Source organism: Panicum hallii, chromosome 1, assembly GCF_002211085.1.
Source record: "Panicum hallii strain FIL2 chromosome 1, PHallii_v3.1, whole genome shotgun sequence".
NCBI classification, from domain to species: Eukaryota; Viridiplantae; Streptophyta; class Magnoliopsida; order Poales; family Poaceae; genus Panicum; species Panicum hallii.
This window is the reverse complement of record NC_038042.1, coordinates 58,673,404-58,696,608: the sequence shown is the minus strand read 5'-3', so window position 1 is coordinate 58,696,608 and position 23,205 is coordinate 58,673,404. Positions and strand designations below refer to the sequence as shown.

The window sequence follows — 23,205 nt, the reverse complement described above, 5'->3', positions numbered from 1 at the left end:
TTGTTGTAATAATAAATATCATCTACTCCCTTTTGCACCTGTACCAGGTTGTTTACCCCGTTTCTGTTTCAGATGGCTGAGGAAGGATGGACCCAGGGCGATTGCCAAGCAGCACCTGGATTCCCCAGCCTCTTAATCAACACCCTGGAGGACCTTGGCGTTACAGAGCGCCCAAGGTACTACAGCCGAGAGTACGAGCACCATGGTACCCTCCGCTGCAGGGTGATCCTGGTCATCGCCAGGAGCAACCGCTACCCCAACATCCAGCCCTGGCGAGCGACTGCCACAGGGTTTAGGCACCAAGACACCTACCCCTTGGCCATCAGAAAAGCACTCCGTTATTTGTGCCGGATTTTTGAAGAACACCTCGCCCCCACGCCAGCGAAGTTCTTCCCGCCGGCCATCAGAACCCCAGTCTGGGAGGCGCGCATGAGAAACCTAGAACGACGTCGCCACGAAGAAGGCCCCCTGTACCAAGTGGCTACTTACCTAGCCGCCCTGGACCAACTCTTTGATGAGCAAGCGAACCTTGTAAGGGAGCAGACCCATCGAGCCGAGCAAGCGGAGCTCGCAGTAAGATTACAGCAGATCCGAGCCGCCCACGCCGAGGCAAGAGCCGCAGCCGCGGTCAGTAGCGAAGCGGTCGCCCAAGAAAGCCTCAGGCAAGCCCGAGACCGGCGCATGCAAGATTGGACCCGAAGTGGGATACCAGTCCCGGCAATTGGGGAGGACCATGTTTTACTCGGGACGCCCATCATAGGATGGGGGACACTCTTCAGAAACACACAAGCCCCACCCGAGAACCCTGAAAGTTCCGCTGCTGCCGCCGAAGGAGATGCTGCAGCGCAACCCTCTACCAATGGAGACCCAGAGGACGGCGAGCAAGAATCACTCACGCTCCCCACCCCAGAAGAAGGCACGCCCCGCGAGTAGAATGACCGTCGCTACCCTAGTGATGTATCCCTAGCCGCTTTTGTTAAATCGTGCCTGATCCTGGACGAGTAGTACGAGGCCTAGCCTTACCCTAAGTTGTACCCCCTTGCAGTAATAAAATGGTTTGTGCTTGTTGTTTGTGATGTTGTGTGCTGGTTTGTTTTGTGCTGATTATTTATATGAATATAGGCAGAAGGTGGATTCTGCCCTATATACGAATTAAACAACTTAAACATCACATAATTGTAACCCTAGTTTACCCAATCAACAGGTGACCCCCCGGAACGTCGCGAGGGCCTCCCGTGGCCAGAACCCCGTAGCCGCTAGTGTCGGAGCACATCCCGTTGAACCAGATCTTCCCCAAGGAGAACAAGAAGTAAGACAGAACCGAGGGGGAAGTCGAGAAGGAGAACAACTACCACCACCCCCACCCCTCGGAGACCTGGCGCAGATCATCCATAACCAGACCCTCATACTGGAGACTCTGGCGAATGCCCTCATTAACCGGCAGCCACGAGGGCAGAATATGAACGACAAGCTGACGGCCTTTCTAAGAACCAAGCCACCCACCTTTGCCGGGTCCTGCAACCCGTTGGATGCTGACGACTGGTTGCGAGTGATTCAGAGGAAGCTCGAACCATTCGAATGCCAGGACCGGGACAAAGTCCTTCTAACAGCCCACCAGCTCACCGGAACAGCATTATCCTGGTGGGAAAACTATTGCGCTGCAGCCGAAGATGCCTCTACTATCACCTAGGGAGAATTCGTAAGGGAGTTCCGCCGCTACCACATCCCCTCGGCCACCATGAAACGCAAGGCGGATGAATTCCGCGCACTACAACAAGGAAGCATGACGGTGGAAGAATACACCCACCGGTTCATAGAATTGGCCCGGTACGCGCCAGAAGAAGTGAACGACGACGATAAGAAGCAAGACATGTTCAAGAAGGGGTTAAGCCCAGAACTCCGGACCTTGCTTACTCCCCAGATCTATCCGGACTTTAACACCTTGATGAACAAGGCTATCCTCACAGAAAGGGCCAAAGCTGAAGAGAGAAAGGATAATAAACGCAAATTTCTGGAAAGTAAGGCCCGCCAACAGGACCGCTTCCAAAAGCCGAGGAACTCCAACTATACTGCACCAAGATCCCAGGCCCCAATGCAGTATAGGACTCAGTCCCAAGTGACAGGATCACGAGCCCCTGAAGCACAGCCTAAGAGTCAGAATACCATGAGGGCCCCGCAGAGCAACACAAGCCTGGTCGCCTCCGACAACAACAATGTTAGGGCCTGCTTCAACTGCCGTGAGACAGGGCATTTCATCGCCAATTGCCCTTATGCCAAGAGCAAGCCGGCTACATCGACCTTCTCCAACACGGTGAATGGGCCCAGACCAGCCCTGACCGGTGCCAACCGAGTGCCCGTCCGCAACAACGATGGCAGCCAGCAGGTGAAGCAGCAATCATTTGGACGAGCCCGCGTCAACCACATCAACGCGCAGGAGGCTCAAGAAGCCCAAGGCGTAGTGCTCGGTGAGTACCTAGTCAACTCGGCTCTGGCGACAGTATTATTTGATTCTGGAGCATCACACTCGTTTATATCCTCGAGCTATGTGGAGAAACACAAAATACCTACAGTACTACTAAAAACACCCCTATTAACCCGGACGCCTGGAGGCGACATCAATTGTCAATTAGGTTGTCCACGGGTAAGGATCAATTTAAGTGGGGTAGACTTTCTAGCAGATTTGGTAGTACTTAAGCCTGGGGGAATAGATGTGATCCTTGGGATGGATTGGTTAAGCCGACACAATGGTCTCATAGGCTGCACTGACAAAGTGGTGCACCTAACAAACCCCGAAGGAATACAAGTGATCTGCCATACCCGGGATAGTAAGTTTGACCCAATGATGTTTAGCATGGAAGCCAAGCCCTTAGAAGGAGTCCCGGTAGTAAATGAATACCCAGATGTTTTTCCCGAGGAACTCCCCGGTATGCCACCAGACAGGGATATAGAATTCGTCATCGACCTTATCCCCGGAACCTCCCCTATAGCCAAGAGACCCTATAGGATGGCAGCCTCGGAATTGACGGAGTTAAAGAAGCAACTAGAAGAATTGCAATGAATTGGTTTTATCAGACCAAACTCGTCGCCATGGGGAGCCCCAGTGCTGTTTGTCAAGAAGAAAGATGGGAGTATGAGGTTGTGTGTAGATTACCGGGCACTGAATGAAGTTACCATTAAAAATAAGTACCCCCTCCCCAGGATTGATGACCTGTTCGATCAGCTTAAGGGAGCCAAGTACTTTTCCAAGATCAATTTAAGGTCAGGGTACTTCCAACTCAAGATTAGAGAAAGTGACATCCCTAAGACAGCTTTTGTCACCCGCTACGGGCAGTTTGAGTTCACCGTAATGTCCTTCGGACTAACCAATGCCCCTGCCTATTTTATGAACCTCATGAACAAAGTATTTATGGACGAGCTGGATAAGTTTGTCGTAGTCTTTATCGACGACATACTTATCTACTCCAAGAGTATTCAGGAACATGAGCAACATCTGCGGGTAGTATTGGAAAAGCTGAGAATACATAGGTTATATGCCAAGTTCAGCAAGTGCGAATTCTGGCTGGAGAGAGTAGCTTTCCTTGGTCACATTCTGACCGCGGAAGGCGTAGCAGTGGACCCAGAGAAGGTCGAAGCAGTTTCCAACTGGCAGCGACCGACTAATGTTAGTGAAATCAGAAGTTTTCTTGGATTAGCTGGGTACTATCGGAGGTTTATTGAGGGATTCTCCAACATAGCCCGACCCATGACGGAACTTCTCAAGAAGGAGAAGAAGTTCGCCTGGACGGAACCTTGTGAAAGAAGTTTTCAAGAGTTGAAACAAAGGCTGACAACCGCCCCAGTGCTGACCCTACCGGACATTCACCGGGACTTTGTCATCTATTGCGACGCGTCCCGACAAGGATTAGGGTGTGTGTTGATGCAAGACGGGAAAGTCATTGCATATGCTTCCCGCCAACTCCGGACCCATGAGTAGAACTATCCGACCCATGATTTGGAACTTGCAGCCGTAGTGCATGCCCTTAAGATTTGGAGACATTATTTGATTGGAAATAAGTGTGAGATTTACACCGACCATAAGAGTTTGAAATATATCTTCACCCAACCGGATTTGAACCTAAGACAGAGGAGATGGTTGGAGTTGGTTAAGGACTATAATTTAGAGATCCATTACCACCCCGGAAGGGCGAACATGGTAGCCGACGCCTTAAGCCGGAAATCCTATGGACCCAAGGATGACAATCTGCGCGAGGAAATGGCACGATTAAACGTGCACATTGTGCCTCGAGGTTCCAGCCATGTGCTAAGCGTCCAATCAACACTAGAGGATAGAATTAGAGAAGCCCAGAGCTCGGATCAGGAGTTAATGAAGATCCGCAAACAAACTGGAGAAAACAAAGCACCGGGCTTCAGAGTAGACGATAAGGGGACATTATGGTACGAGGATAGGATTTGTGTGCCCCAGAATGGAGACTTCCAGCAGATAATCATGGACGAAGCCCATAACTCGGCCTACTCCATTCACCCAGGATCCACCAAAATGTATAAGGACATAAGGCAAAAATATTGGTGGAATGGAATGAAGGCGGATATTGCACGATTTGTGGCTCATTGTGATACTTGCCAACGGATCAAGGCCGAACATCAAAAACCAGCCGGATTACTGCAACCCTTGCCCATTCCGGTCTGGAAGTGGGATGAGATAGGGATGGACTTTGTAGTGGGACTGCCCCGAACACAGAAGGGACACGATTCCATATGGGTAATTGTGGATCGACTCACTAAATCGGCACATTTCATACCCGTAAGGACCACTTATGGTGGAGAAAAGCTGGCAAAACTTTACGTGGAAAACATAGTAAAGTTACATGGAGTGCCTAGCAGAATTGTCTCGGATAGAGGGACCCAATTTACATCTAGGTTTTGGAAAAGCCTGCATAAAGCCATGGGCACTAAGTTAGATTTTAGCTCCGCATACCACCCACAGACGGATGGTCAAACCGAAAGGGTGAATCAGATCATGGAAGGTATGCTGAGAGCATGTGGCCTGACCTATGGAAATGATTGGGAACACAGTCTGCCCTATGCAGAATTCTCGTATAACAATAGTTACCAAGCCAGCTTGGGCATGTCGCCATTCGAAGCTCTCTATGGAAGGAAGTGCAAAACTCCCCTGATGTGGTCAGAAGTTGGAGAACGTGCCCTAGTAGGACCCGCACTTATAAAAGAGGCAGAAGAAAAAGTAGCGGAGATCCGCGAGAAACTGAAAGCAGCCCAGTCCCGACAAAAGAGCCATGCAGACAAGAAGAGGCGGGAAATAAGTTTCGACACAGGCGATTTTGTTTATCTCAAGGTCTCACCCATTCGAGGAACACGAAGGTTTCAAGTACAAGGAAAATTGGCCCCTCGATACATTGGACCGTATCGAGTTTTGAAGAGAGTCGGAGCCGTGGCATACCGACTAGAGTTACCAGAAGAAATGTCAGATATACACCCAGTGTTCCATGTTTCGCAATTGAGAAAGTGTTTAAGAGTACCCGAGAGAGAATATGTGCCAGTGGAAACAATAGACCTACAGCCGGATTTGCGATACCAGGAAGTGCCGGTCAGGATTCTAGACACTATCACCAGAAGGACAAGGAACTCCGAAGTGCGGATTTGCAGAGTTCAGTGGAGCAGGCATGGAGTAGAGGAAGCGACATGGGAACGCGAAGATGCTCTGAAGAAGGAGTTTCCCCATTTGTTTAGGAGCTAGCCGAATCTCGGGGACGAGATTCATTTTAAGTGGGGTAGGTTTGTAACATCCTGAAAATTTTACCCAGAAATCACGCGCTAAGATTTTCGTTTACGAGAACCGTTCCACCGAAACCCTAAATTTCCCGGCACCCGAATCCAATCGCAGTCACGCCATCTTTTCCCCCTCGTGCAGCGCGCGAACGCCGAGCGCGCGTGACCGACCACCCGCGGTCACCGCCGTGAAATTCGCCGCGCGGTCGCCGCCGCGAATCCCGCCGGCGCGCGTCACTTCTCCCCTTTTTCCATTATTTCTTTTCCCTTTTTCCTTTTCTCTCTTTTCTCTTTTTCCTTTTTCCCATTTTCCTTTTCCCTTTTTCCTTTTTCTTCCCTCCCTTCTTCCTTTCTCCTTCCTGTTTCTTCCTCCCTGCTCCTCTGCTCCCGAGCGCCACCCCGCACACCGCTCCGGCCCCTGGCGCCCCTGCCTTGCGCGCACGCCACCCCGCCCTCGCGCGCACGCCGCCGTACGCGCGCGCGCCGCCGACCCTCGCGCGCACGCGCTTCAGGCGCACGCGCACGGCCGAGCCGCGACGCGCTCGCGCACGCGCCGCCCGCACGGCCGCCGCGCCGTCCGCCGCTGCCGCGTTCCGCCCCGCCGCGCGCGCCGTCGTTTCCTTGCTCCTGTGACGGCACAGTCTTGCGTACGGCACCTTGGCACCCCCGCTGCACGCCGCGTCGCGACGAAAGCCCGCGGCCGAGCGCCATTAGTGCCGCCCCGCGCCGCTCGCCGGCTTCCACCTACCCCCGGCCTCTCCGTTGCTTTCCCCGGCCTATAAATCGGCCCCGCGCCACCCCTCGTCTCCCCCACAGCTCCCACCGCCGCCTCCTGCCTCTCCCCGCGCCCCCATCGCCGGCCGCCCGAGCTGCACCACCCGCCGCCGCAGGCCACCGTCGCCCGGCCCCCTCGCTCCACCTCGGCTCAAGGTGAGGCCGGGGATGGGTTCCCCGTGCCCTCCTCCTTCTTTTCCCCCACCCCGGACCGCCGCCGTGCCCTGGCCGGCCGGGATTTGGCCGCCGGCGCCCCCCCCCCCAACCCCTCCTCTGTTTCAGTCATGGGGGAGGAGAGGAGGAAGAAAGCATTTTTACCCAAAACCCCCTCCCCCTTCCTGTATTCCTCCAAAAGGAACCCCTCCCCTTAATTACTTCTTTTCGCTAAAGAGACCTTGCCCTTTTAATATTTCAAACCAAGTCCCCCCCCCACCACGTAAACTTAATTACACTCAACACCCGTTAGCATGCCCTAAATACCCCTAGCATTCGCAAATAATTCCCTACCCTTTTTAGATAATTGTGAATAGGCCCCTGGACCCCCGTTTAAGCCCTGAAACCACCTTTAGCGCGTCATTTTATGTGCGAAACGAACTCCGATCGACCCGAAACTTTACCACGCCCTTTCTAGTATAGTTCTAACCACGCCATTAGGAAACCACCCCGAGATATTGCCCCGACCCCCGTAACTAAATTATTTCCGATTCAAGCCCCACAACGAAAGCTTTTAGTTCTTGCGCTTGATTGTGTGTCTGTTTGTTTGTGTCGTAGGACACGGAGTGAACGAGGAAGGTCTTGACTGTGACCAAGCAAACGAGGACCAGTTCCGCGACTCCGAGCCCGAGGGACAGTGCTACGATCAGGACCTCCCGCAAGGGTTTGACGATGGCAAGTTCAATTCCGCCCTTTGATGCATGCTTTTGTCCTAGTTTTTATAAACACAACCCGATGGCCTGTTTTATAAAATTGCATGGTTTTGCGTGCCGTAACCATGGTAGGATAGCCACCCTTGTTGTGACAACCATACCTTGACCACCTGATTTTATAAAGAAAATGCGTGTGTGTGGGAAAGGGTAAAATGTGGATTTGAGAAACGAGTCGGACGGGATGGATGGCATTTCTGTGTGAATTGCCGTTGGTGTGCTCGTACCTGTGTGGTTGAGCGTGGAGGGGAGATATCCATCTTGTCACCCCTAAGGACCGAGTTGATGTGTCGTCTCACCTAGCTTCCTGTCGTGCAAACCACTTGACCGTTGTATGGGCAACGGCTTGGCCTAACCCCACTGGTTAGTCTGATAGCCATCAGGAGAGCTGGGAGCAACGGGTGATCAAGGAGACGGGATAAGCTCTGTGTGACTTATGCCCCGGTTAAACCTCGGTGGTAGGTCGAATGACCCCTTGATAGATCCCGTGGTGGCTAGTCAGGTCTAGCTAAGGTGGGTAAGGGCTTTGATGGGATCTGCACCGGCACTAAGGTGTTCGTGCTGTGGTACCCCACCTGTGGGTAAAGTTGCACACCTCTGCAGAGTTAAAAATCTATTCGAATAGCCGTGCCCACGGTACTGGGCAAGTTATGGTGTGGTCACATAACTAGTGTTTCTCTCTGGGAACGGATGGGCTGGTGTGAGTTGTTTGGAAAGTGTCCGGCAGTTGTGCCGTGTGCTACGGCGGACGGGGAGTCCGGTAGCAGTTTAAAACTTAGATCCTGTGTGGATCAACATCGTGTGCTCCTTGGTATTGGAAAACTTGTTTTGAAAATGTTTTCAAAATGAACCCTTGCATATAACCGAGTTTTCCGCAAACAAACCCTAACCGTACCCTTGGATTGTCCTTTGCATTAATTTCTGTTATACCCCCTCCGCGGGTGTGATTGGATTTGCTGAGTACGTTTGTACTCACCCCACTCCTGTTTTTACAGTGGGAGACCCAGACTACTTCCCCGAAGACAACGAGTAGGGTTTCGTCCTGCACCCAGTCTTGCCTGTGGTTGAGGCCACCGTTGGATTCCGCATGGCGCAAGACTCTGATGATTCTCTTTTCGCAGCTAGTGTAGTAGTGTGGGTTCTGGTTGTAATCATCGCGATAGTGGCGCTTCACTGCCCATTACCGCGTAGAGTTGTACGGTGATGTACCATCTGATGCAATAAAAGTGTTATCAGCCTCCTGAGACTGATAAATCGACACTTTTAAGTCTTCCCTGATGGGGGGACGCTTCAATAGTCACTCCCATCAAAGTGAGGAACTTTTCCCATTGGAACTGATGTAAAAGCAAGGTTAGCGGGATCAAGAGTTTTATGAGAGGAAGAAGTCTCATATGAATGAGACACCGCATGAAGTCCTGCAAGGATTTCTTTCTCCTTCAACTTCTTCTTGAGAAGCTTTTATGCTTTCTTCTCGGCTTGTTCGGCAATCTTCTTTCTTATCTTCTCACTTCGTTTCTTCTTCTTCTCTGCTTCCTCCGAGCTCTCATCAACATCGCTTATGGTAAAGTCATCATCATCATCTGAGCATGATTCCACAACCACATGTTCTTTCTCGGAGGATGCACCAATACCGAAGTTATTACCGATTCCGGCCATAGTGTGTTTCCCTTAGCGGTTAAGCCTTAATTAAGGGATGAAGCTCTGATACCAATTGAAAGGACCAACACTAGGCCTAGAGGGGGGGTGAATAGGTCTTGTTCAAATTTTTCCTGAAAATCTTGGCAGAAAAACATCAGCGGCCGGAAGAAAATAACCAACAACTAAATTCAAGATATACTTAACTTTTGACGATTCCCTTTGAATACAAAGTTGGTAAAAGGTATTGCAAAGCCTATGCAAGAATCCAAAATACGAAATCTATACTTATCTAATAGATCGGGTCGAAACAAGCTCAAGAACGATATGAACAACAATAATTAAATAGAGATACAAGATTTAATCCGAAGTTCACTCCACAAAGGAGCTACATCTCCGTTGAGATGCTCATAAAGAGCAAGCAACAGAATAGGTCAAAATACACTACGCAACTCCCATGGCCGGATCATCCGACCCAGTACAGAGGGGAACAGCCAGGCAGACCGAATCATCCGGCCTGGGGCAGAGGAAAATTTGCTGGCAGGCCGGATCATCCGGCCTAGGGCCGGATCATCCGACCCAGATGAATTTAGAAGGTAGATTTTCTCAAGAAAGAATTTCATCTCAACCTGAAGCACTTTGACAACCTGGATCAAGCGACAGCATCCCCCTTTTATAGTACGGTGGTCCTATACTCAAATTCAAAACGAAAATCTGAATTAAATCACCAGTGAACTCCACGACCATACATATTTGAATTGGGGACCTTCTTTTTATCTTCTTCTCAATTCTTTCATTTTATTCCTACACACAACTTCATCAAAGCATCATATCCCAAATTGTAATTGTCAAGAATCACCAAAATCAATTAGGGGTCTAGATGCACTTTCAACACAAATCTCTTCTCTTGCAACACTCTCACTTGAATCCCTAATGGAAATCACTCAAAGATGGAAGGAGAGGTGTGAAATGGCTCCTTCAAGGTGTTTTAAACTGTGCAACATGAAATTGGGCAAGAGAGATCACTGTTGAGGGTATAGGGGAGTATTTATACCCCCACTCCAAAAACTAGTTGTTGGAGCAAGAGGTGCCCAGAAACTCCGGGCAAATGTCCGGATACTCCGGACACTGGGGTCCGGCCACTCTGAACTCAGAGAAATCAACTGACGGGGAACAGGTACCCGGAGACTCCGGGTATATGTTCGGATACTCCGGACTTTGTGTCCGGATATTCCGGACCCGGAGTCTCCGGACTCACCAAGGACAGTCTCAAGACTTTGTGGTGTAAGTTTGACTCACAAGAATTTGTATGGGTTCTCTTGAGCACTAGTTCTAAGTCAAAATCTGCAGATCAAAGTCTCTCTTGATTGTACGGGGTTCCTATACTTAAAAAATAAAACAAAAGTCTACTCTTGGAGTAAATTTCAACCACCACTTTTTATTTCCTTTTTGAGATGTCGTGCTTCACCATATATTTTGCTTTCTCAACTTCAGCATCTGCACACATGCTAGATAAACGCGATTAAACGTACATGTGTTTTGTCATCTAAAATCAAAACCCACGAAGAGGTCTAGATATCTTGCAATATCACTCTGCTTCCCCTCATCAACTAGTGCATGGACAACCACCAATAATTTCCCATCTGCAAAAATTCGGCTGTGCTGTGTATGTGCCGATATTACCACCACTGCGTCCATCTATGGGACCTCACCGGAAGTTGGGGTTTACATTGGTTATGGAACTCCATCCATAATTAAATATTTAGAGCTAAAAACTGGGGATCTATTTACGGCTCGGTACGCTGATAGTATCTTTGATGAAGATCATTTTCTGGCATTAGGGGGAGGATTGTACCTTAAAACTAATAAATGTCGGGAAATAGAGTGGAATGGCACAAGCTTCCATTCAATTGATCCACGCACAAGAGATGTTGAACTCGAAGTTCAAAGAATAATACACCTGCAACAATTGGCAAACAGTTTACCATATGCTTTTACTGATATAATAAGAGGAGTGTCAAGATCACATATTCCTTCGGCTAATGCACCGGAGAGAGTGGAGACACCCATGGAGGTTATGAACTCTACTCAAGCCCCTAATCCTAGGAAAAGGGGGAGAGAACCGGATGACTTGGTTGATGCACCGCGGAGACATCCGCAAAAGCAAAACACTAGAGTACAAGCATTACGCTCCCAATCAGTAGTCCCGGAAGTGACACGCCCTGAAGGCGAAGGCCCTAGTGCACCAGTGCACACAAATATGATAAATAGCACAAGGGCTTCGGAACAACCAGACTCGAGTAATATGGGAAATCAAAACGAGCTGGACGATCCAAATGAAGAAATTGTCATAGACTATACTGAGTCGAGAGAGCTATATAGAAATACTACAGTTATTGATATAAATTTCATCTCTAAGATTGCTATTGTAATCAATGAGGATCCTGAACCAAAGTCCATGGCAGAGTGCCAGAAGAGCTCAGACTAGGTCAAATGGAAAGAAGCAATAGAGACGGAATTGCACTCACTTAGAAAGAGGCAAGTATTCGGGCATGTCGCCCGCGCCCCCCCCCCCCCCCAAAGTAAACCCTGTTGGTTATAAATGGGTATTCATCCGCAAAGGGATGAAAATAATATGGTAGTGAGATACAAAGCGAGGCTTGTAGCACAAGGGTTCTCGTTGGGATCCGACATCGATTATGATGAGATATTAAAAGATATCTAGTCCCCTAAGTGGGTTTTGGTGTTTAGATGACAAAACACATGTACGTTTAATTTCATTATCTAGCATGTGTGCAGGTGCTAAAGTTGAACAAGCAAAACATATGATGAAGTACGACCCCTCAAAAGGAAAGTGGTTGAAATTTACTCGAAGAGTAGACTTTTATTTTATTTTTAAGTATAGGAACCCTATACTATCAAGATGGACTTTGATCTACAGATTTTGGTTTAGAACTAGTGCTTAAGAGAACCCATACAAATACTTGTGAGCCACAAAAATCACTTCAAAATGATATTTTGAGAGTGTCTCTACCAAAACTGGAGTCTTCGGGTCTCTGTACGGAATGTTCGGGAATAGTGCCCGAAGTATCCGGACATATACCCGGAGTATCCGGGTACTCTTTCGCCAACGGCTACTTTCTGCGAGTGAGGGTATAAATACCCCCAATATCTCTTCAGCTAGGGGGCTCTTGCCTATTTTTTCAAACTGAACAGTTTCAGAAGCCTTTCGAGAGCTCTCTCACTCCCTCTCTTGCTTTCTTGAGAGATTTTCTTAAGGGATTCAAGTGAGAGTGTTGCAAGAAAAAAAATCCGTGCTACTGAGCTGTCTTTCCATCCTTTGAGCACTTAGTCTTCGTCAAGTCGGTGGATTCCAGTTTGTTATTCTAGGAGCTTTGAGCTCCTAGACGGCTAGGCGTGCTCGCGAATGCTCAGCTGAAGTTGTGAGCATCACGGGAAGTTTGTAATCATCTTTCCTCTTGGAGGAACCTATAGTAAGTGATCTTGGACCTGAGCGTTGGTCTCGTCCTTTGGTGAGGAGCATAGGAGTTCTTGAGCTTGGACTTGAGCGTTGGTCTCGTCCTTTGGTGAGGAGCATAGGAGGATACGTGGCGTCGACTACTTATTTATCAAATTTTTTGAAGGATAAACAGGATTACAGACAAATGGGACCCTCAGCCTGATTCTCCTATTCAACCTAAGGCTCGGGGGCTACTCCATATGGAGTGCGATTTTTAAATCGCACACCATAACAAAAATTCAAGGCATGAGCACCTCATAGCTTCGATGCAGCCAAGCAAGTACTCGAAGAAGGGCTTCAAGACGAAGTTCCAGAAGAAGTCGAAGACTGCTTCAAAAGTACTCGATAAGCCTGCAGTACTCGGCTACGAAGAGCTCGGGGGCTTGTCAGACCCGGGGTCACCGGGCTGGGCACATAACGTAGTTTAAAGAGGTCTAAGAGATTAAGTCCGTCTTATCTCTTATTCATTTTGTTCATCTCTTGTTTATCCCATTTAAATAGGAGATAGAGCTAACCAACACGGAGGGGATCTACCCGAGATATGTTCTGGTATGATCCCTCAGCGGAGGTTGGTTAGCATCTTTGTAACTCTGGCCTCTCGGATATATAAGGGAGGTCAGGGACCCCTCTCAAAACAGAAGACCATTAGGTCATCCTACACCTAAAGGAATACAAACCATCGTACAGGACGTAGGGCGTTACGCTCTGTGCGGCCCGAACCTGTCTAAGTCTTGTGTTCCTTGCACCTTCGAGTTCTTGATCTCGGCGTCTCCTTACCCAAAACCTACCACCTTGGGTATATCTCTCGGTGGGCAGCCGGTTAAACACCGACACCGTCTCTTGAACTCTTCCTCAATGGAGACGTAGCTCCTTTGAGAGTGAACTTCGGAAAATAAATCTCTGTCTCTTTGTATGCTTTTTACTTAAGCTTTTGTTTATTTGCTTCTGAAACTAACTTTCTAGGGTTTGAGCTTGATCTACTTATTTACAAGTTTCTAACTTGAACCAACTTATGAGAAACGCTTAGAAGGAACCCCTAGTACTTGCAAATTTACTCCATCTAAATTTCCTGCACTTGTACTTTAGTTTTTTTCTTTGAACTTTCATACCCCGGACATTCTGGATATAATATCCAAAAATTCCGGACCTCAAGTCCGGAGTATCCGGACATATATCTAGAGTATTCAGATATTTGGGTTACTAACTGTTTAAAAAGTATTTTAAAGTTGCATATTAGCCTATTCACCTCGCTCTAGGCATCTTAAGGTCCTTTCAGACATATTCTCCTGTAATGAGTGGTATAATGTTCTGATATTTACTTTCAGTGATAGCAGGTTTAAATCTAAATATGCAACTAATGGATGTAGTAACTGCGTATTTATACGGATCATATATATATATATATAACTTACTAAAGATTTTGGATCCTAAGGAAAACCGCAACATGTACATGTTAAATTGCAGAGGACGTTGTACAGGCTAAAACAATCTGGTCGGATGTGGCACAACCGGCTAAGTGAATTTCTTCTGAAGAGAGGTTATGTGAATAATGAGGATTGTCCTTGTGTATTTATTAGAAAATTCCAGAGTGGATTCTGTATCATCTCATCGATGATTTAAATATCATTGGCCATGCAAAGGATATCGAGGAGGCGGGTGCCTATCTTAAGGCGGAGTTTGAGATGAAAAATATGGGTAAAGCTCAATTTTGCTTAGGCCCGCAAATCGAGCATCTCCCTGAAGAAATTTTAATACACCAGTCGATCTATTAAAAAAAGGTCCTTGAGAGATTTAACATGATGAAAGTACATCCCGTGACCACCCCTTGTCGTTAGATCACTCGATAAAGATAAAGACTCATTTAGACCATTTAGACCAAAGAGTGATGATGAGGACATGTTGGGATCTGAAGTTCCATATTTAAACGCTATTGGAGCACTGATGTACCTTGCGAATTGCACAAGACCAGATGTCGCTTTCGCGGTAAATTTGCTAGCAAGATATAGTGCGGCCCCTACTAGGAGGCATTGGGTTGGCATCAAAACAATTTTAAGATACCTCAAAGGCACTCTAGATTCTGGTTTGTTTTTCCCGAAGAAAAAGGATATGACCATGGTGGGCTTTGCAGATGCTAGATATACATCGGATCCCCGTAATGCTAGATCTCAAACTGGTTTTGTGTTTCTCATGGTGGTACAGCTATCTTATGGCGGTCATATAAACATACCTTGGTAGCAACATCTTCAAAATCATTCGGAGGGAATAGCACTATATGAAGCCACACGTGTGTGTATTTGGCTACGACGTATGATTAGTCACATCCAGAAGTCATGTGGTCTTAATACAGCCAATACTCCCACAATTATTTATGAAGATAATGCAACATGTGTTACACAAATGCAAACAGGTTATGTGAAGAGCAATTTAATGAAGGATATAACTCCTAAATTCTTTTATCCTCACGATGTCCAGAAGCAAGGTGAGATAAAAATATTGCAAGTTAGGTCATGTGATAATCTAGCGGATTTGTTCACTTAATCTCTTCCTGCTACTAAATTTAAAAAATTCATCCAAGGAATCGGCATGAGATTTTCGAAAGACTTGCGGCATTTAGGGGGAGAACACCCCTAAATATTTGCTCGTGTTCTTGAATCCTGAAGATCCTAAATAGTATAATCCAGAAGATTATATTATTTCCTAAAGACATACGTTGTACTCTTTTTTCCTCTAATGAGTTTTCCTGAAATTTCTCACACGAGATTTTTAATGAGGCAACAAGTGTAATACAATAGTCGGTAAGGATGTACTCTTTTCTTCATTTATTTTTTTCCATTGGATTTTTTGAAGGGAGTTTTTAATGAGTCGCGTTATTCGCCAAGGGGAAGTGTTAAGATATCCCTTTTCATCACCGATAATTATGAGCTTATACCGAATATGTCCCTAAAGGGTTTAACTCTTTACTCTATATAATGGAATCCATACTCATCTATTGAACAATAAGAGATAGTTCAATAAGAGATCAGTTCCATCTACGTTTTTTATCTCTGGTGTGTGTTCCTCATGTGCTGTTCTTAGGATCCGGAAGGGAGATAGGTGATCTACCATCTTCTTCACGCCTCATCTGCTGTCGGGAAGGAAACGCAGATCCAGAGATTCACAACAACACCTACAGCTTAACAAATCTGTCACCCGAAGTGACTTATGCTACGTTTGGTTCGGCGTTTCCAGCCTGCGTTTGTGTTTTCAACGCAGAAGCCGAACCAAAGGACCGCCACGCCACCGCTGCTTTTTCAAACGCAGCAGTGTTCCGACATGCAAATCTCACAGCGACATGGTACCTACTTTTCCAGCGTTAGGGGCGAGCGAACTTGCAACAATTTACCCGCCTACCATCGGTAAAGACCGCGTACCGGTTCGCTCTTTTCTCTCCATCCCGTTCTTTCTCCCTCTTCTCTCTTCCGCATGTGTTTTTGCCGCTGGAGATTGCCCGATATTTTACATATAAACAATATGTCAGGGTCTCAGGGGCATTACGGATATTTTACATCAATTCACAATTTCACAGCAGGTTGAACCAAATGGCGTTCAGCTTTTTCACAACAACTTTCTCACAGCAGTTTTTCCATAGCTCACAGCTGAACCAAAAGCAACCTTACCCACACCACAGTCGGACTCGGAACGAACGAAAACAAGAAAATTTGTGAACCGACGAGAAGTTGGGCCGTCCCGCTCTCGCCGCCGTATGTACTACAGGCCCAGAATAGATCTAGTTCACGACAGCGCGTACAAGTTCAGGCCCAATATTCACACGTCCGCGCCTGCCGCCAGTATCCAACCCGCTGCGGCAACGATCCATTGGACAAGCTCAACGTATATCCAATTCAACCACCAAAAAAGAGTTCAGCAGCTTTTTTTTTCTGAAACGGCAGCAGCTTCTGAGAAGCCGTGATTTTGACAAGTCGTCGGATATTGTAATGAAGCAATACAGTAAGAAAAAAAAAATCTGCTTGTGAGACAAACAATTGATCAATTTCCTATAAGCCGTCAAGTCTTATTTTTTGGGTCTAATCTCCATCCCATACACAATGAGGCCTTTCTTATTATTCAATTCTGCTGTCTCTGATAGACGGATGCACACCTCGCCGTCGTTACCTTGTTTATTGTAAAACTCGCCCAACTCCAGTTCCATCCAACCGTCAGCCCTTTGCTGAGGGTGCGATGGCAGGCCATCCTCATCCCCGTCTGATCCATGCAGGCTGACTTGGCGGGTTGATTTGCATCCTCCAATACTAACTGATGCTTTCAGGACGGGGAAATCCCGCCTGTGTGCTGATTCATCATCCAGCTTGAACACAAGAAAAGCGGCATAGGTCGAGTTCAGGGACAGCATTTCGCTATCTATCTTGCCACGTATTTCGAACCAGCAAACGCTCAGGAGCTCGGCTGCTTGGGAAAAGCTGTTGCAAATAAACGGAGTGTTAAAATTTCAGCGGCTTCCAAATTGGAAAGCCACTAACGCAGTGGAAATACGGAAGCAAACCTGCGGTCCGTGCAATGGATGATCCAGCGCCAGTGCTGTGGTTTCCTGCTCCATGCAATGTTGAGCGCCCTAGCGGATAGCATGTAGCACTTGGCGCCGGTCTGCCTGTCCAACCACATGCTCTGAACACAACAATCAATCAGCAACAGCAAAGCGTCAAACAAGAAACACGCGCGTATTTCCATGGTTGGGGAGGACCATACCATGCGGCGGGTAACACTTAGGATGGGGCGATCAGAGAGGCAGAGGAACATCTCCTTCTGGGACAGTGTCTGCCCGTTGTAGTGGAACAGGAGGAGGTTGTGAACGCTGGTCACGAAGCGGGTCCAGAATGCGTCAGAGTCCAAGATGGCACGGAAAGCCTGAGAAACCGCAGCGGCGCGGGCAGCGTCCTGTGGCGTGATGTGGGAGAGCACCTTCATGAGGAGCTCCTGCGGCAGGCGCACAATCTCACAGGCAACCGTCGACGTCGTCGTTGCTGCTTGTTCCTCGCCCCCGGCTTGGTGTTTCGACTTGGACATGGCACTACTGCTAGCAAGCAGGCCTTTCTTTGGTCGAATCTCGATGCCCTGGACAAGAAGTCCTCCTTTCGGACCGCATACTTTTGTCTCCATGAGGTTCATGCAGACCTCACCAGTGTCACAGTCCTTGACGTACAACTCACCCAGCTTCAGTTCCATCCAACCATCACTTCTTTTTCCAGGGAACACCAAGTGTCCGCAACAAGCACGATGGTATCTTCTACTCAATGGATCCCCGAACCCTGCCCAATCCTCATCCTCATTAACGCTGCTTTGGAGGCAGACTTTGCGAGTTGATGTGCTTTCTGCAACGGTGATGGATGCCTCTTGGGCTGGGTAATCAAGCCCGTATGTTTTATCACCTAATCTGAATACAATGTAAGCAGCGTAAGTTGTGTCCTGAGAGAGCATTTTGCTGTGTATCCTGCCACGTATCTCCAACCAGCAAACAAAACGGAGTTCAGCACCTTCTGAAACCTGCCACAGAGAGGAAAAGGGTGAACTTTAAAAGTAAACCAAAAGAGAAATCAATACAAAACGGCTATAGATATGAGTAATAAAATTTTTCCACGGATGGGCGCTAATTCGCGAGACGAATTTAATGAGCTTAATTAATCCATAATTTGCAGCAGTGATGCTATATTAACCATCCGCTAATTATAGATTAATATATCTCATTAGATTCGTCTCGCGAATTAGCCCAGAGGTTCTACAATTAGTTTTGTAGTTAGATTTTATTTAATACTTCTAAATGATATATTTTATTTTGATACGATAGAACTAAAGTTTAGCCCTTCGGAACCAAGCACCTCTTAAATTAACCAGGCACTTGTTGCCCCAGCACAACTGTGATCATGTTAGTCCGTATCAAGGGTGTTCCAATTCCCAAACTAATCATGAGCTATATAATAAAGTTAGTTCTTGTTCTAAAGCACCACAGAATTAATATATTAGTATGCTCGTATGATTTGCATCGTAATTGGAAGCGAGGACGAGGAAATTGTTAAGCCACCCTGCAGGAGTCGGGGAGAGGAATCCAGCGCCAGTACTCGGGCGTGTCTCCCCAGGAGATGTGCAGCGACCTTGCCGAGAGCATGTAGCACTTGGCTCCGGTCTCCCTGTCCAACCACATGCTCTGAACACAAGAACCGGTTAGCCGATCAATCGAGAAACCTGCATGCGCATCAAGAGAAGAAGAAGCAGGTTTGCTTTTGTTGGGTTGCAGATGGTCTTATTGGGGACGTACCATGAGGCCGTCGGCGAGGAGAAGAGGGCGGTGGGAGTCGGAGAGGCGGAGGAACCTCCCCTTCGCGGACGCCGGCGCGGGGTCGCAGAACTCCCCATCGGCGAGCGACGGGAGGTCGTGCGGCACGAAGCGGGACCAGACGGCGTCGGAGTCTGCCGCGGCTCGCAAGTCCCGGGATACCACGGCGGCGCTGCAGGCGTCCCGCGGCGTGGTGAGGGCAAGCGCCGCCGAGAGGAGCTCCTCCGGCAGGCGCGTGATCTCGCAGGTGCCCGCCGCTTCCATCGGTTCCACCGCGAGAATTGGGGATTGCTACGCAGGAACAGGAATTAGGTGGTGGTTTCAACAGATTTGACGGGTGTTTTATTTAGTTTTTTAGGTTTAAAAAATATAAGAAATTCCGAACCGACCCTTGCCGTCTTGGATCGGCGGCCCAAGAGGCCCCACACAACAGGAATCAGGAGGCTTGTCCAAATAATTACTAGAAGGTAATAACTTTGCTACGGCCGGCCATAGGTTTCTACTGTTGCACCGCAGCCTAAATTTACCATCCACGCCCACGCTAAGTGATACATGCAAGTAATTTCAAAACTTAAAAAAATTATAGTTCTTAAACCATCAATCAAATTCAAATTCTGATTGCACAATTATATCTCTCTCGAAGAGACCTTCAAAACAAACAAGATCCACGTGTATATGTTTCGACAATATTTTCTAAAGATATATAAATTACTTTATGTATAATAAAAAAATACCAAAATAAATTAGTTAAAATGCTCAACTGATCGGTTAAAGTTGCCTATTATTGATCATGCAATAAACATTCACCTAGCCAACAAAGTTGTTTACTCTCATCCACTGATAACACCAAACAATCTATCTTCAAAACATGAACACCAATATCCACTTAACTGAACTCAAACATATGAAGCAACATTCTGTAAAGCCATAAGCAGTTTTTGCAAACATCATGAGCGAATTAGAAGACACTAAAAATATTTTCTCTTGAAAAAATATCATTAAAATACAGTGGTGTGAGATCTTGTTTTGAAACTTTTATTGAAGCAATATAATTGTGTAATCGGATTTTAATTTCAGTTCTCGATTTTAAAACTATAATCGTTTTATTTTGAAATTATGTGCATGCATGCGCTTAGGTCATTTCTCTTTCTTCTATCTCTCCTTGTCCCCTCACATGCATGCATACACCCACTGCATGCACGCACTCCTGCTTTTCCAAAACAGGAGGATGTGCGGCAGGGCTAATTTACGGCTCCTTTCTAGAAATCGATAAATTGACATGCACGAGCAGTTGCAGAGTGATGGAACAACGACCAACCACGTTAAAACATGTGGAGTTAACATTACAACAAATAGTACATTTGCAATAATGAATCTCATTTTGGTCCCTGCAGCATCACCAACTGGGCCACGTACGTACGTTACGTACTCCACGGCAGGATTTGCTATATATTCTGCTGTCGCCCTGATCATCATCTTCTATCTATCAGCGGATAAGCCATGCATGCATTGTGGCTATCGAACAGGGAAGCTTGTGGCCCAAGCCGTTCCAACTGCATGCATGTCCCGTAGGCTTCAATTGCAGCAGCACGTACGACGTATAGCAGGCTCCATGCAAGCACTGACGCAACAGACCATTCTTGATCAGCAGCTGAATTTTTTAAGCTGTTGCGTCAGTCCAGAAAAGGATCTGGTTGAGAGCTACCTGTTCGATCGGCGCGTTACTGTCTGGACCTAATTCATCGGCACTTCTTAATTAATTAATCCTCCCCTAGATTAGAAATTTAATCCTCTAGCAGCCACAGCTAGCTGTTGATCAAAGTCAAGCAATCAACTGCGCTAGCTATCGTGTTTGGGCCTTATCTCAATGCCTTGCACGATGAGCCCCCTCTTCCACCGCCGGCTATCCACCTCCTCCAGCCTCACCTCCACCACCCCATCGTCCTCGCCGTCGCCGGCCACGGCGAACTCGCCCAGCTCGACCTCCGCCCACCCGTCGCCCCTCCGCCGCGGGCACCTGATGTCCGGGTCGGCTTCCCTCGTCACCATCTTGCGGCCGTAGCCCTTGCGGAGGCGCATGTACTGCTGCTTCTGCCGGTGCATGGCGGCCTCCTCCTCGCCCTGCATGTGCTGCAGGCAGATGGCGTGCTCGGTCGAGGTCGCCGGCTTGCTGCTGCTCCCGGAGATGACGGTGACTGTGGCCTTGGGTGGCAGCATGCCCACGTGGCACTCGAGGCCGTAGGACTCGTCGGCGATGGCGAAGACGAGGTAGGCGGCGTAGGTTGTCCCCGGGGAGAGCAGCGAGAGGCTCAGCTTCCCGCTGATCTCCAGCCAGCACACGTCGACGAGCTCGGCGACCTCCGGAAACCTGGCCATCATGGTAGGCATCGAAAGTTTAGTAATCGAGCCCGTGATGTGATGACCTGTGTGGTGATTGGTGAAATGAAAGCTAAGCATGCAGCAGGGCGTGGGAGCGTAAGCTATCCCCTGTCGTCGTTGGTTGACGAGCTAGGCTTTTGCGACGCCAATGACGTGTGTTGCACTTGCCAGGAGCTTTCAAGCACGTGCGTGCGGCATGCATGGTGACACGTGCGTGTGGTATGCGGAAAACCGCATGTGGCAAATTAGACGCCGTACCTCGATCTTATAATTAACAACTGAGGGAAGATGTCCCTAGCTATCTGATTAAACGACCAATTACGAAGGATAATAAGCCGTCTAGAATTGAATTGGGTCGAGAAGGACTCTCTAGCTAGATTATTCGATCGGTCAACATAATGTTTGATAAGAAAACTACTCTGTCTCTATTTTTGTTTTTTAAAGTAGCCGTATTGAGATTTTAAAAGTCTTTAGATGTATACTAGCTTTGGTCACAAAATTTTCTTACAATGTATCGTCACATTGAAATATCTTTGAAATCAAATCCATTATTATAACAATATACAGTGAGCATATAATTTAATTAATTAATAATTAACGTTCTATAATGTTGATTTTTTTCTAAAAAAAATACTCTCATACTTCTATTACTGCTATGTATACGCAGCATCGGAGTGTCATAGATGAGAGACTGCATGGTTGGTGCCACGCCGCGGGTAAGCAATAACTTATGTGGCAAGTAATATAAGAATTGCGATCGAGAAAGGAATTGAAGCATGTGGCACCCACCTGGATCCCGGAAGGCTAGCGGTCCATATCCAGCACGTCGGATCATCTCCCCACACAATGCTCAGCGCCCTCGCCGACAACATCAAGCATTTCGCCCCGCTCCGTCTCTCCAGACCAAAGCTCTGCATGCACATCGTCGGAATAGTAATTAGCAAATTAAACTACTAGCTTCTTCCGTGATCGATCGCTTGATCGAGACAATGTGGAATGCCATTAGTTGCCAGATATAAATAAATTAAAGCTAGCTTTTGCGGCGGCGCTGCCAGCAGGTGCCGTCGTCGTACGTACCATGGTGGCGCCGTCGAGGAGGACGGGGCTGCCGCAGAGGCGCGAGAAGAGCTCCTTCTTGGACTCGCACTCCACGGGCTCGTCGGCGCGCGCCAGCACGGCGGCGTGGTCGGGCGGCAGGAACCGGTCCCAGACGGCGTCGGAGTCCGCGGCGGCCCGGAACGCCGGCGACACCGCGGACGAGTGGCACGCGTCGCCGGGCGTCGTCAGCGAGATGGCGTACGCCACGCACTCCTCCGGCAGCCGGTAGATCTCCGCGCCGCCCGCCGCCGCTTCCATATATCCACGCACACGCACGCACGCTGTCTCCTCCCTTGCGCTGTCTGGTCGTGCAGGCAGCAGCCGAGCACGTACGTAGACCGTGGCGATCGATCACGTCGGGGGTGACGGCTGCGCGACTTTTATAGGGTGGAGGAGGGGGCCGGCAGACGGGGCGGCGAGAAGCTTAAGGGCTAAGGCTCACCAGCCGCAGCAGCGGAACGTTCCTTCGCTGGCTTCCGCTCTGCTGACTCGGACGGCCGTTTGTTAAAACGTAAATGCGACCTTCTTTTTCGGGGGTGGCGACTTTTTGGTGCATGGGTTGGTGACACGTGGTAATCCGGTCGCCTGCTCGTTCATTAACATTATCCCGATAGTATGATGCAACCACGTACGTAACCAGATCAACCGATTGTTCATTCAGGAAAAGAAATGGAAATTCTACTCGCCAGAAAAAGGAAAGGAAAATGGAAGCTCGGCTTTCTGCTGTAAAACAAATTGCCTTGTGACCCCAGAGGAGAGGACGAAAG

At 48.1% G+C, this 23,205-nt stretch overlaps 2 protein-coding genes across 3 annotated transcripts; both read right to left on the bottom strand.

Annotated features, from left to right (window-relative positions):
- Window positions 1-16,533: 16,533 nt before the first annotated feature.
- LOC112901372 (putative F-box protein PP2-B12) lies at window positions 16,534-19,345 on the bottom strand. Of its 2 annotated transcripts, none has more exons than XM_025970270.1 (5): window positions 18,944-19,332; window positions 18,710-18,832; window positions 17,380-18,174; window positions 17,177-17,298; window positions 16,534-17,093 (listed from the first exon to the last, which is right to left on the bottom strand). In XM_025970270.1, the coding sequence occupies exons 1-5, from the start codon at window positions 19,223-19,225 to the stop codon at window positions 16,688-16,690; spliced, it is 1,728 nt and encodes a 575-aa protein (XP_025826055.1). In that variant the 5' UTR covers window positions 19,226-19,332; the 3' UTR covers window positions 16,534-16,687. The 2 variants fall into 2 exon arrangements, with proteins under 2 accessions (XP_025826055.1, XP_025826060.1); XM_025970275.1 differs by having other exon boundaries at window positions 16,893-17,079; window positions 18,944-19,345.
- Window positions 19,346-20,263: 918 nt separating this feature from the next.
- On the bottom strand, window positions 20,264-22,774 carry LOC112903567 (putative F-box protein PP2-B12). The gene is made up of 3 exons (XM_025972823.1): window positions 22,418-22,774; window positions 22,130-22,251; window positions 20,264-21,329 (listed from the first exon to the last, which is right to left on the bottom strand). Exons 1-3 carry the CDS (start codon window positions 22,694-22,696, stop codon window positions 20,801-20,803), a joined length of 930 nt encoding a protein of 309 aa, XP_025828608.1. The 5' UTR covers window positions 22,697-22,774; the 3' UTR covers window positions 20,264-20,800.
- Between the last annotated feature and the right edge of the window lie 431 nt (window positions 22,775-23,205).

Coding starts and splice junctions, on each gene's coding strand:
- LOC112903567 (XM_025972823.1), bottom strand. CDS start 22,696: ATGGAAGCGGCGGCGGGCGGCGCGGAGATCTACCGGCTGCCGGAGGAG. Junction 22,252..22,417: donor TCCTCGACGGCGCCACCATG/GTACGTACGACG, acceptor ATGTGCATGCAG/AGCTTTGGTCTGGAGAGACG. Junction 21,330..22,129: donor GCTAGCCTTCCGGGATCCAG/GTGGGTGCCACA, acceptor CATGATGGCCAG/GTTTCCGGAGGTCGCCGAGC.
- LOC112901372 (XM_025970270.1), bottom strand. CDS start 19,225: ATGGAAGCGGCGGGCACCTGCGAGATCACGCGCCTGCCGGAGGAGCTC. Junction 18,833..18,943: donor TCCTCGCCGACGGCCTCATG/GTACGTCCCCAA, acceptor TCTTGTGTTCAG/AGCATGTGGTTGGACAGGGA. Junction 17,299..17,379: donor TAAGTGTTACCCGCCGCATG/GTATGGTCCTCC, acceptor TGTTGTGTTCAG/AGCATGTGGTTGGACAGGCA.